At 42.1% G+C, this 14,503-nt stretch overlaps 1 protein-coding gene and 1 long non-coding RNA gene across 2 annotated transcripts in view; one reads left to right on the plus strand and one right to left on the minus strand.

Annotated features, from left to right (window-relative positions):
- Nucleotides 1-4,098: 4,098 nt before the first annotated feature.
- Nucleotides 4,099-5,540, minus strand: LOC118559677. Its single transcript, XR_004928959.1, has 2 exons — nucleotides 5,167-5,540; nucleotides 4,099-5,094 (listed from the first exon to the last, which is right to left on the minus strand). It is a non-coding gene; the product is annotated as an uncharacterized LOC118559677 (long non-coding RNA).
- A 6,381-nt stretch (nucleotides 5,541-11,921) lies between these two features.
- Nucleotides 11,922-14,503, plus strand: part of LOC105921853 (zona pellucida like domain containing 1) — a 63,296-nt gene continuing 60,714 nt past the window's right edge. Inside the window, exons 1-4 of the mRNA XM_012857699.3 lie at nucleotides 11,922-12,280; nucleotides 12,717-12,830; nucleotides 13,113-13,333; nucleotides 13,608-13,789. Coding sequence (XP_012713153.1) covers nucleotides 12,725-12,830; nucleotides 13,113-13,333; nucleotides 13,608-13,789 — 509 coding nt within the window. The 5' untranslated portion in view covers nucleotides 11,922-12,280; nucleotides 12,717-12,724. The remainder of the gene's footprint in view (nucleotides 12,281-12,716; nucleotides 12,831-13,112; nucleotides 13,334-13,607; nucleotides 13,790-14,503) is intronic.

Raw genomic sequence — 14,503 nt, forward strand, 5'->3', positions numbered from 1 at the left:
AAATCTAATTTTTCCCCTGCTCTGCTTTGAGTGCAGTGTTTTGCATTTATCTCTGTAGTGTGTAATGACTGCTGTGTGGTGTTTATGCATTAGCTGGATGTGTGTGATATCTGAAAACAGTGTTTGGTTTTGGGTAAAGATAACATAGTTCTGAAGCAATTGTTTGATATAGCAAGACAAGTCAAAGGTTTTGACAGTGTAGCTTAAGTGTACCTTAAATTTGATTTGTGTTTAAGATTTTGGGAAAGCGAGAGAAATTTTCAAAAAATGTGTTTTAGCAACTCAGAAATACTGTAAGAAACAACAATTTCCTCACAGTTTTTGGTTTCAAACGATTTCTCTTTTTTGACACTACTTCTCCAGTCTTTGAAAGACACGCTCACATGGCACAGATGATGCCGGGGTGCATAAAAAAGTGCAAGTTTGTACAGATTGGGGTACAGTGACCGATGATTAGCCCAGTACTCCAGGGGGTTCTCCAGCCTGCTTATGTTTGCCTCTGTCCTGAATCCAACGTCATCCACAATAGTGAAAGGCTGGGTATCCTTCACTATCATGGAGACTAGAGCTTCATCCAGCTCTTGTTTTCTGATGGCTGGTTAAAAGGGAATAAATACAGTGTCTGTTAGCTGTCTTTATTTGCAAAACAAGCAAACATCAGCATGCAAAAATTGTGATAGTGTGTTTGTAATATAGTAACCGCGCGGATGACTGGCGGAGCAGGGGGTGGGGGGGCTCGGTGAAGTCGCTTCTCGCTTCAAAGTATCCATGCATTTTTGCCTGTTTTTTCCCTGCCATTCACTATATGCACGCAAGAAAGCAACAACAAAAAAACGCGTGTTAACGTCAAACATGCAAGCATATCGAGTTAGTTTTTTTTTTTTTTTTTTGGAATGTTGGCGAGGCGGTAGCGTGAGTTTAGCGAGGCAGCTGCCTCGCCAAGATAGTGCTGCGGGAAACACTGCTGTGGGGTTTCTAAAGCTGTCAAACCCCGCACCAAAATCTGAGCCACTTCCTGAAGCAGTCACGTGGGACAGCCAGGCGGCAAGGCTTTGGACGTCATCGTTTTCGGCTCCTCCCCTAAATGAAGCAAGCTTCGATACGCGCTTTACGGAAACGCCCCCTCCATTACTCGACACACGCCTCGAAGCCTCGGCACATCACGTAACATTACTAGGTTTCACTATGACTATTAGATTTTATTTTGGAGGTGCGTCTTTCAAAAACAATAACAATACCTTTATTTTTCTTTATAGTTCTGAAGACGACCAGCGCAGCCGTCAACTGCTGCAGTACCTCTATACTCAATGTCAACGATTATCAGGAAATTTTGAGGCTAATACATCACAATTTGATTTGGATTTCCTTGACCAACGCTATAAGGATATCTACAACATCTTATTACAAGCTCAACAAACCGGAATATTCACTCTTATCGATGACATCTTGGACAGTGTAAAGACGCTACTTTGCTTCTTAGGTGAAAAATATAACCACACTGGTGGGTTTATACCTGCGTTGATCACATCTGGTGGCTGAGGACAGTCGTCATGGGACATTTCAGAAGATCAACTAAAGTACCTGTTGGAGTACAATTTCACAGTCCGTGAAATTGGGGAACTGTTTGGTGTTAGCTACAGCACTGTACGAAGAAGGATGGCTGACAGCAATCTCTGTCAGAATGAATTACAGCAACATCAGTGTTTGGTGATCTCCAAAGTTTGGTGTGCAATTTTATCCAGGAGTGTCCTGATTCTGGATTCAGTCATAGGATATCTTAATAGTGTAGGACTAAGGTGGGTGTTGCATGAAATCTGTGAATGATTACATAGCCCGGTTTTACAAAGGTGTATTAAATCAACATTTAAATAATGTCTTCTAGAGTCCAGAGATCCAGAGTTATGGAAACAATGAGGGAGATGGATCCAGTGGGCACCATCTGTCGTGGCATTGGCATTAATATAAAACAATACTCTGTACCATCACCCCGTGCACTGTGGCACATTGATGGCAATCACAAATTGATACGATAACCTCTTTATGGAAAATGCAACTAGATTTGTCACAACAGTTTAATTTTAAGTCTTTGTTTTCCTTTCTGAAGGTGGCGAATTGTGATTCATGGTGGCATAGATGGAAAGATAATGTTCCTCACTGCCAGCAGTAACAACCGAGCTACCACAGTTCTTCGAGTCTTCCTGGGAGCTGTACAGAAGTTTGGATTGCCCATTAGAGTACAAAGGGACAAAGGAGGAGAAAATGTTGAAGTAGCTTGATATATGTTAGAACATCCCGAACGAGGAGGAGGTATGTTCTTTAGCACCATGTCATAGTTTTATTTATGTATATAACACAATATCATGTTGTTTTAGAACATTACACCTGATTATGCTTTGCTCTTTATAGAAAGAAGAAGTTTTATAGCGGGATGCAGTGTCCATAACCAAAGAATTGAGAGGCTGTGGAGATATGTTTGGTGTGTTGTCACTGTGAACTACCGTTATGCACTGGAGTATCTGGCTGACACTGCAGCTTTGAATTCTGATAGTGAACTGGATTTTGCCTGCATTCATTTTGTAATGCTGCCCAGACTAAACCGGCATTTAGAACTTTTTTCTGTGGCTTTGGAAAGACATTCACTATCCACAGAGCATTGATCCTCTGAGGGACAGTGACTGTTTTGGAATGGACGCCTTGCCGTTGGCTAGGCAGACATTCCCACATTTGGCATAACTTTTTTTTTCATGTAATATTTTTTTATGAACCTAATATTGGAATTCAGCTATTTAGGGTTCCAAGCCCGCAGCGCAGGCGAACGGCTATCGTCTATTTTTAAATAATTAGGGTTCCAAGCCCGCAGTGCAGGCGAACGGCTATGCCGTTTGTCTGCTCTGTGAGCAGAGCAGCCTATTGTTTTTCGTCTGTTTTTAAATTATTTATTATTAGGGTTTCAAGCCCGCAGCGCAGACGAACGGCTATCGTCTGTTTTTAAATTATTAGGGTTCCAAGCCCGCAGCGCAGGCGAATGCCGTTTGTCTGCTCTGTGAGCAGAGCACCCTATTGTTTTTCGTCTGTTTTTAAATTATTTATTATTAGGGTTTTAAGCCTGCAGCGCAGTCAAACGGCTATGCCGTTCGTCTGCTCTGTGAGCAGAGAACACTATTGTTTTTCGTCTGTTTTTAAATTTTTTATTATTATTATAAATAATTATTCTTCTCCGCTAAAACGCATTGTGCGGCCCATGCGGACTTGTAACAATCCTATTCAATCAGGTATCCAAGTACAGAATGTGCACTGCTACTCAAACCCAGAAATTCAGACCCCTCAACAACTAGGGGGTGCTATAACAAAGGACAATGCGTTTCGGCCTATAACCACCAAACTACTGGTCCCACACTCAAAGACTTCACATCACTTTGTTTATTGGATGATTCTGCAAAAAAAAGAGAATTGGCACACCCTTCGTTTCGCTAGTTTTCGCGATACATGGCTACAAAGGTTTAACCTTTCGTGTTAAACTCCTCCTACATTTTTTGTGCAATCCGCGCAAAACTCCATATATACCCGAGTAATGGACAAATTAAAAAAATTATGGGGGCGGATTTTTTTATTTTTTGGAAAAGTAATGCTAAAATAAAAGATTGTTAGCTAGCTAGCTCTAAATGTAATTGCTGATTATTCTAAAACCATAACAGATTTTAACATGTCCTTCATAACCCATACTCCAAAAAAGATTTTGAACACGTGTACCGCGTTTGAAGATCATCCATCACTAGGGGGCGCTGTGATGTCAAGAAGTCTACTACGCAACAATGACTAATCAGATCTTTACAAAACCTTCTTCATCCCCTTCCAGTCATAGCCCTGAACTAAAGTATTAAATATGGTAATGATTGAAACAAGTGAGCGGTACGACGGAGTATTAGGGCCACACATGAAGAGAAAAAATATTTTTGCCATGACGAGATTAATCTCGACATGTCGACTTTAAAGTCGCCATGTCGACATTAAACTCAACATTTCGAGAATAAAGTTGAAATGTCATGTCGACTTTAATCTCGATGTGTCGACTTTAAAGTCTTTTATTCTTTTATTTTACCAGAATAGTATGCTACAGTATGTGAAATTATACCAAAACCTGATAAAATTAGAATACAAACTTCTGGGTGACCAAAGAATCAAAAGAGATGTTAGTAAAGAATAGGGTCTTCTCCGCCCACCTGGTCGAAGAATGTAGTGTTTAAATTTCGGTCAGTTAGCAGTATTGTAATGCCTGCAGCAAGGACTGGAAGGGAAAGAAGGAGAAGAACAGCCGTAATTAGGACAGCTCAAACGAATAGAGGTGTTTGGTACTGGGAGATAGCTGGTGGTTTCATATTAACATAGAATATGATTATGGATCACTTGGTGATGAAATTTCCAAACACTGCAGCCTAAATTTCAAAGAACTGTAGGAAATGCAATAGTAATAATAATAGATAAATGAAAATGTAAGAAAATCACTGTGAGTAATGTCTGCTTATTTTTTTAAGGTTAGACTTAACACAGGACAACTGAGAACAGGATACTTAATAAAGGACTGAATGGCATGAGGTTAAAAGTGTTGTGTGTATTATCAATGATACAAATGTTAGATGAATGAAACAGTCTCATAAAAATTTGATCTAGACCTGTATGGAGTGGTTAAATGAACAGGGGGAGATGTTTGGGTGACAATGGGTTACTGTTCACAGGATGATATTACAGTTTAAAGGTTTGTTTCAAAACCATTCAAACAGGGGGATATAGAATACAACCAGGGTTGTGTAGATACACTGTCCGTTAAAACCAACAGGTATTATTTAAATAATCAATTAAAGGGTTTAGAATTGCTGTGCATTTTAGGCAAAAGGAGTGTGATATCATTTCCTATTGGTTTGATGCACGTCAATCTGAAAAAGATTCACAGAACTGTCATGGTTTTTAAGTGTTTAGCCCACATGCAGATACAGATGGAAGACAAGCACAGTTTTAAGATATTTGTTGAAAGGTTCAGGCTGCGGAAGAGAGACAGCGTGTGGCTCGGGTGAGGTCTGAACGTCAGTACTGGAGCGACTACGGAAAGAAAGGGGAATAATGTTACGTGTGAACGAACCAGGGGAAAATACCAGAAGCTGCGCCGCTTACCATTTAGCAGGGCTGACCTATCCGGGGAGAATAATGACGAGGGAACCCTGTGACCGTAACTCGTAGGTGGTGATAGGTGGTAGTGACAGAAGGGCTGACAGATGGCAGGCTGGCGAGGGATCCGGAGCGCACCACAGCAGATGGGAGGAACAGACGAAGTAACCAGAGAGTTTGCAGGTGAACCAGAAGAATCCAGGGAAGGGGGTCTCAAGGCCGACTTGGTAACACCAAGAGAGTATGAGTGGAGATGCCAGAGCAAAATCTGAGCGGCAGGGATTCTGAACTACTTCCCGTCTCCTCCCTACGCTATGCCGACTCCCTGAATATCAACCAATTACGACTAGGTGTGCTGTTGGACATGCAAACACTTCCTTTTTCTCAGCTGAGCTTTTCAAAATAAAACAAAATATCTGTAGGAATGCTTCTGATTAAAATACAATGAAATTCTGTAAATCTACATAGTAGTGCATTGGTTACAAAGTTAGGGGTTTACTGTTTAGGTATTAAGAAAACATGTTGAGTATTTTAGAGCTGGTTCAGCAAGGAGTTTCCGAAAGGTTTTAATAAAATTCTTTGTTGAGACTGACTGTGTGTTAAGTGAGATAAGGTGAAACCTTGACACAGTAGGTTGCAGAGAACTTTCAACTGTCAGACATTGAAAGGTGAGACACTCATCGGATGAATTCTGTTAAGAATTATGGAGAAAAACTGCTGCAGATAAATTTAAACTTTAAGATTACTCATTTAATATAAGTCATGCAGGATGTAATAATTACAGTGCAGCATTTTAAGTTGAGAGCTAAATAATTGTCCACAGAAATATCTTGGATGTCAAAGTGGTTTGAGGGTTTTGAATAAATTACACATGAATGGGACTTTGATAGGAACACTAATTACATTTTTGTTTCTGTTATCGAGCAGAAAACAAAGGCTCGTGTCTGCCGACCATCTTTGCGGAGCGTTTTATTGGGGAGAAATGGAAAATAAAATGCTCATTGCCCAAACCAGAACTGAACACACATTGCCATGCAGCCTACAAGCGGAGGAACAAGAAGAGGAATGACAATACCAGGGAAGAAGAAGCCGGAGAACTATGATTTCTTAACAAGGAGACCACTTATGCGCGATTAGATTCACATGTGCCATGTGCTCTGAAGGGCCTGAAGGGTTTCTTTACTTTGTGTTCTTGACGTACGGACTCTTTTCATATTGTGTTACTGTTTTTCCAACTGCTCTATTCCACTGACTTACATGATCCTGCTTGATTTTATGTGTTATGACATTTATACTGTGAAGTTGCATTATGATTTTGTGATAAAGAATCTAAACTGCCTGCTACGGACCAACACACCAAGACCTACAGTTCATGCAATCTTTTTGCTTTGATATAAGGAAAACCAGGATCTGATTGGCACCTAAGATCCTTAAAATATTTGGTAATGATCATTTTCAGATTTAATGCAGGGTTTTCTGGCTCAGATGGGCCGAGATCAAGAGTTCCCTGGGGGTCTCATCAGTTTTTACCATCTGATAGAGGGGATGGCGTTATTCGGTGGGGATGGCGTTATTTGGTGGGGAAAGGCCCAACTGGCTCTGTGATGCCCCCTACTGGTACTGTTGGATTTTTAAGGCATGGAAGTGGTGGATGCTTGTCCATGGAATGGAGAGTGGAGGACCAAGTATGGGGAAGAGCAGACAGATTCGACCTTGGTAACTGAACAGTCTTAGCTTACCTCATTGAATGCACTATGTGAACATAGGAACCTAAAACAGGCCTAACTCAATTAGTTGAACCCTAAATTGTAGATAAATGCTGGGACTGTGGTCTTGACTGATATATGCTGAATTATGAGTTAGTCATGGTGATCAAAAGGGGGAATTGTTAGAGATTATGAGATTACAGAGACTGGGCTGCAAAATTGGTTACCATGGAAATTATAGATAAACGGACTCTGGAGGCCAGAGCCTGACATATTTAGACGGGAAAAAATGACTGATTAGGGGAAAATGTGTCAGCAAGGACACGTCTGCATTACAGCATGATCTTCTTCACCAATGTGAGGAAATGGAATGCTGATATCATACTATTCATGCCCCTGAATGGGTAGACAAATACTTCCTATTTAATGTCTGTGTGGGAGAACAAACGGGGTTCCCAGCCCCCGGTTGCGTTGTGTTGTTATGATAACCCAGTACTGAAGCTGTAAACATCCCTCTGCCTTTTAGATTAAATATGGTAAAATATAGTTATGGTTTGAAGAGTCTTTTTATTACTAAAAGTCTACAATAGAAAAAACACATTGCCAGATAAAAGAACCAGGGGCGACCACAAACAGGTCAGTTCTTTAACGGAAAACAGAGCAGAGAGACAACGAAGAGACAAAAAGCACACATTGATCCAGGAATCCTTTCTACATCATATGGTAACAGCGAATGATCTGTCTTCCTTGGATGATGTCACAGCTAACAGAATGCCAGACCAGGTGTACCTACTATGAAGAAATAGAACTGACAGAGAACGAAAAGGTAAGATGAAATAACAACTAACAATGGAAATTGGAGAACATTAGGAGAACTCAGCAGAGTGAGAAAAATAGACCCCAATGTCTTCCAGCAGCCTAAGCCTAAAGCAGCATAACTATAGAGATACCTCAGGGTAAGCTTAGCCACTCTAACAATAAGCTTTGTCACAAAGGAAAGTTTAAGCCTAGTCTTACCACAGGGTGTCTGCCTCACGGACCAAAACTGGGAGTTGGTTCCACAGGAAAGGAGCCTGATAACTAAAGAACCCTCCTCCCATTTCACTTTTAGAGACTCTAGGAACCACCGGTAGACCTGCAGTCTGAGAGCGAAGTGCTCTGTTAGGAACATACGGAGTAATCAGCACTCTGATATATGATGGAGCTTGATTATTAACAGTGTTATACGTGAGATGGAGAATATTAAATTATATTCTTGATTTGAACAGGAAGCCTATGAAGGGAAGCTAAAATTGGAGAGATATGATCCCTCTTGTTGAATTTCATCAGAACTCTTGCTGCAGCATTTTGGATCAGGTGAAGACTTTGCATTTTGTGGACTTCCTGATAGCAATGAATTACAATAGTCCAGCCTTGAAGTAACAAATGCATGGACTAGTTTTTCAGCATCACCCCTGGACAGAGTTTTTCTAACTATGGCCATATTCTGCAGTTGAAAAAAGGAAATCCTGGACACCCTCCACGACACCCAGCTGGCTCCTCGAGTGGGATCGTCAGCTGCGGTTCGGAGGACCATGCCTCCTTCAGCCAGAGCACCTCAAGGAGTCACAGCTGTGGGACTTTTTCTATGGTGACAGAGAAGACCTGTTCCCCAGCTGGCTTGCTCCCATGCCTGTCGCCGAGGGTCTGGCTGATGCTTTAGGTCCCGTCCCTGTCCCCGCGGGTGCAGCGCACGCTACGGCCCAAGCCTGCATGGGTGCGGTGCACGCCGCTGAGATGGCCGGCAAGAGCATTGTTGCTGCTTTGCCGGTCGCCAAGAGTCCTGCTGCTGCTTTGCCTACAGCCCTGCAGCTTCGCTGGCCGCCCAGAGCCCTGCTGCTTCGGCGGCATCAGAGGGTCCTGCTTTGCCGGCACCGGCATCACAGGGTCCTGCTTCTCCGCCACAGGCATCAGAGGGTCCTGCTTCGCCACCTCCAACGCACCCAAGTCCCATCAGGAGTGGGTCCAGGAGGGCCCGCCTTCCTCCAACGCACAAGAGGTCCTGTGAGGAGCGGGTCCAGGGGTACCTGCCTTCCTCCCACGCTCCTGAGTCCGGTGATGTGGTCAAGGGGGACCCGCCTCCAGCCTTCGCTCCAGAGACTCTTGAAATATGGGTCCAGGTGGACCCGTTCCAGTCTTAGCTCCAGAGTCCTCCGAGGGTCATGCTCTGGAGCTCCACACCAGGAGGACCCAGGTGAAGGTCCATCACCGGCCTTCGTGGGTCCTCCTCCATCACCGGCCTCCGAGGGTCCTCCCCCACCGCCGGCCGCCTGAGACTCTGCTTCGTCGGGGTCTCCCACCGGTGGCTCCTTCTGGTCTTCATTTGCCGCCGGTGGTTCCTCCTGGTCTTAAGTCGCCATCGGTGGTCCTTCTGGCCACTTCCTGACCTTCAGTCATCGGCCGAACCTTCCAGTGCTCCCCAGTCGTCAGCCGAGCCACCTCCTGGTCTTCAGTCGTCAGCTCTGACCAATTCCGGTGCGAGTTATGCTGCCGTAACCATGCAAAGCCAAGGGCGACGGGGGGTGTTTCTACGGGAAACACGTAAAAGGTGGTCCACTCTCTATGGTTACTCGAGATCACTAAATCTACGGCTTTTGTTCATTGGGTTACTCTGGGGAGACTTCCCCCATTCGGAAACCTGGAGGGGCGTGGACAACGGCTCAGTCTCAATCCTTGCCTGCCGGACGCATGACTGGTCGATTAGGTTAAAATTGCAACCGGAGTCGACTAGTGCGTACAGATTAATGCTGTCGCAGGCTGTAAGAACAGTGGCCGGTAAGCAGAGACGGGGATTCATAAGGGATCGAATCTCATCTTTGTCCACCGGCCTCCCCACTACAGCTGAAGGACCCGGTCTTTTGGCTGCTCCGGATACACGGCAATGAAATGATCCGGCAAGCCACAATAAATGCACCAATAGGATTGGCGGCGTTGAGTCCATTATTCAGGGTTTAGATGGGCCCTGCCAATTTGTATAAATATAAATAAAGCTATTATCATTAGGCCTTAGCTGCGAAAGCGTTGTGAAAACCTATTGTAATTCCATTGTTTATTAGGCCCGAGCAGCTAAGTGCTGCAAAGCCCTATTCTGTTGTTGATTATTTTTTTCACCCAAAAAGGAGTGCCGGTTTGGAGGCCTAAAAACATTCAAAAACTCACAAAACCTTATCCAAAATTGTCCCCCACATGAACTTTTAGTATTTTAATAAAATTCAAAGTGGGCATGGCAACACAATTCCACAACGTGAGAAAGAGAAACTGGTAAGTCCTAGCGGATTTGAAATTCGGTATATAGAGAGATCTCCCCGATTCAAGAAAAAATCTCTAGGAGGTATTAAGCCCAAAACAGCCAACAGGACCAACCATTTTGGTTCAAAGTGTCAATTTGGTTATCTTGAACCTTAACAAACTCCTTGGGATTTCGAGCTGTCAGCTTCAAATTTAGTCAGTATGCAGCCCAGGCATGGGGGATTAAAGTTATCAAAATCTTGAGTTTTGTGCATGTTGAAGGGGCGGGCCAGGCCTCAAATTTGACCTTCTCGCCTGAAAATTCAAATGGCTGTAATTTTTATATGGAATGGCCAAATTGAACCAAATTTGGTATTATTGGTCCCTCTCAGATACCCAACGACCCTATTTGGTCAAGTAACGACAGCATCAAAGCCATGCCCCCTGGGAACAGGAAATCACTTTTTTCAGATGGAAAGGAGCCTCTCAGTCCGTATTGACCTCAAGAACTTGAAACTGTGTCAGAAGGAAAATAACATGTTGGTCTTACTTCATTTGGAGCACAGATAGTTTTCTTTGGAGGGGTGGCAGTGGTGACATGGCGAGGTGAATTTTAAATTGTATTCTTGATTTAACAGGAAGCCAATGAAGGAGAAATATTATCTCTCTTTTTAATTTAAATCAGAACTCTCTCTGCAGCATTTTGAATCAACTTAAGGCTTTGAACTGCAGTTTGTGAACTTACTCATAGTAAAGAATTACAATAGTCCAGCCTTGAAGTAACAAATGCAGTTTTCATCATCTCACTCCTGAACAGTATATTTCTAATTTTGGCAATATTCCGAAAGTGAAAAAAGGAAACAATGAAAAACCTGTTTAATATGGGATTGAAATGGCATGTCTTGGTCAATAATAAGAATTTTTTTCTTAATACACCCATATTGCATGATCATCTCTTGATAAAGGCAATTAACCTGATTAATTTTTCCCAAATTATTTTAATTACAGATTGTAAGAAGCCATTACCCAACGTTAGGTTCTTCTGAAATTCTGGAGCTGGGCAGGGTTGTGTTTTAGGATAAACCTGAAAGGATTAAAGAATTATAAAAGTTTGACACCAACTGAACTATAAGCTAGGAATGAGATCAGAAATGAGGAACTTAGGCAAACCACAGACATACTTTTCAACTTAAACATAAAGGAAGACTAAAACATTTATCTGTAGCCTCATACATTTCGTAATTATTGGTTGTTGGGACAAAAATAGAATACACAAGCTTTAACAAATTTCATATAATAATATAACCTGTAACTTTTGTTTGAAGTGATCAAAGAGAACACATCCAGTATTTTGCAGTGAACTTTAAATAAGAGATTTACGCCTCAGTCTGTCTATCTCATGTTCCATATTCACAGGGACCCTGTGAGACCTCTTTCTGCCACATTGGATCTGGTTTCCATATGGAAGATGGGAACAAACAGCCCAGCTAATCCCCTGAAACTCTTAAATAGCCCTTCTTACATGGAGGGAACTTGAGGAGTTAGAATCAGTTCTAGGGGTCTGGGGGTTGTGTTCAGCAATTCTGCAGCAGTTAACAGCCCCACCTAGCAGTTTGCCTGTTGCTGTGCTGACTGAAGACCACTGTACACAAAGCATGTCAGGTGTAGACTCCTGACCTGCAGGCTCTTGGCTCTGCACTCCACAACTGGTCCCAGCAGAAAGAACCTTCACAATTGTCAGGCTAAAACCACTGGAGTGATGAAAAGATAATTCCCTCTCGTCCCCCTCCACCGCAACCACTACTGCCACCAGACCTCATGCAGCGACTAACCATTTGTGAGCAATGACAGAGCCAGATTGGGCCAAAAGGATAGGAGTGGGAAACTTCAGAACCTGCTCATATTTCTGTGGATGTGAAAGGATTTGTATAACACATTCAGATTTGATGGATTTTCCCATGTTTGGTGTGGACAACAGTTTTTTGTTGACATTTTCTAATAATGAGGCTCTTATGTGTAGGGTCCCTTTTTCACTTGTGGTGCTGAGCTCTGTTTTCAGTTGTCATGTAGGGATGCAGTGCAAACCATTCCCTCGTCTGTCTCAGGCTTATGGAGAAGCACTGACTTGCTGGCTTCCAGGAACCACGGTAAGTGCTTCAACTGTTTAAGCAGTCTAAGAGGAACAACAATTTCTGCTTTAGATTGAGTATCATGACTTTCATTTAGCTCTACCTGAGTTGTGAATAGGGGTGAGATATGGAGATTTATATGGTGCAGTAATATTTACTGAGAAAAGCTACACTTAAATATTTCATGAAATTACTATGATTATCAGTTTAAAGAAAAGCCTTACATGAGCTGATGTAAGTTACAGTTAGGAAGGTCATTCAAAATGACATTTGAGTGCTTTGATCTGTACTCTTTCAGAAAGTTAAGGTACATTTTTGACCATGTAACAAAAAATGTTCTACTCTATTGCGAGCTAAAACAAACAAGAAAATTTACCACTGACCTATGTGTTTTCCCCTCTGTTAGACTAAGGTGATAAATTAAGTTTAATAATATTTTACTCTTGTGTTACAGGTGCTGAAATGGAGCATACATTTTGGATCCCTTTAATTTTCAGTCAGATCTTCTCAGCGGGAGCTCAGTTCAATGGATACAATTGTGATGCCAACTTTCATAGTCGATTTCCTGGTGAGAAGCTGGAAGGACAGTTTAAAATTCCAAAGTACTGAAGGGAGATTACTGTGTGTACTTATGGATATACTTTTTTAGATAATTATCTGAAGGTACATGTTCCAGAAAGTAAAATACAATATATTTATTCTCATATCTCACAACCTAATGTCATGAAATAGCATAAAAGCTAGTTGTATGTTTAAAATCTGTAAATATTTAATGTGCAAACAAACTGCTGAGTATTTTTGATTGCGTTAGGGTTAAGAAGCTGTGTGTGTCTATGTGTGTCCCTTTCAGCTGAGAGGGATATCAGTGTGTACTGTGGGGTTCAGACCATCACGCTCAAGGTCAACTTTTGCCCAGTTCTTTTCTCCGGCTACACTGATTCAGACTTGGCTCTAAATGGTCGACATGGAGATGCCCACTGTAGAGGATTTATTAATAACAACACATTTCCTACTGTTGTGATCTTTAGTATCAGCCTGGCAACACTGGAGTCTTGTGGAAATGCCTTGGTGGTAAGCAGAAAGTAGTTAAGTTACCTCCTTGTGCTATACATTCTGTTATTTTGAATGCAAGCACATGCTTTCACAAAAAGTCTAAACTAATATAAAGTAAAGATTATTACATTAAATGACTTTTAAGTGACACAAACAACTGTGTGCAAAGGAAAATCTTTCTGATTCTGTGTTTTCTTTAAAATCACCGAAAGCATGTTGTAAAGATATGTTATTCTGATTACAAGGTATTGTTGGTTTGCAAAGTGTTGATTGTTCCCTCCACACTCTATAGGTGTCCACAGCTCAGGGACAAAATGCATATGGGAATCTGTCTCTGGTGCAACTTGGAAACATATCAGGGTATATTGACACCCCTGACCCTCCTACCATCATCAGCTATCTGCCAGGGTTGCTTTACAAGTACAGTTGCAATTATCCCCTGGAATATCTGGTCAACAACACACAGCTGGCCTCGTAAGTTTTATGATCTGTGATCTGCATTAATCTGTGCCATCTTCAAAAGCTTTACATCATGCTTACAGATAAGCATATTTACATTCATGTGAACACAAACAAGTTCTTTTTATAAAGACAAAGTGAGGACTGGGCCTTGACTTTCAGTCTTTTTTTAACCCCTTCTATGGCCTAACCCTAAATCTAACCTTTACCAGTATATACTTAACCCTAACCTAAACGTAGTTGACACCGTAGACCTAAAGCTAGCCCCCAGCCCAGAATAAAGTGGGGACCAAATTAACAAAGGATGTTCTCACTCAGGTACACGCACACACACACACACTCACACACACACACACACACACACACACACACACACACACACACACACACACACACACACACACACACACACACACACACACACACACACACACACACACACACTAACTATCCATCTATCTATCTATCTATCTATCTATCTATCTATCTATCTATCTATCTATCTATCTATCTAGATAGATGGATAGATATTGTCAGATTTGAACTAAACCCCCTCCTACATCCTTCTCTATTTTGGGTTAATGCTCAGACTGGTTAGGGTTCTAAAGACCTCTGAATCTAACGGGTATTACCCTGTTTAGAGTTCCTGTCAGACCTTTTTAGCTAGATAAGTAGGACACGACCAATCTCCCTACTAGGACCACAACCTTTTTCAGTGGACAGGTTAGG

The sequence above is a fragment of the Fundulus heteroclitus genome, unplaced genomic scaffold (genome assembly GCF_011125445.2).
Source record: "Fundulus heteroclitus isolate FHET01 unplaced genomic scaffold, MU-UCD_Fhet_4.1 scaffold_336, whole genome shotgun sequence".
Taxonomy (NCBI): Eukaryota; Metazoa; Chordata; class Actinopteri; order Cyprinodontiformes; family Fundulidae; genus Fundulus; species Fundulus heteroclitus.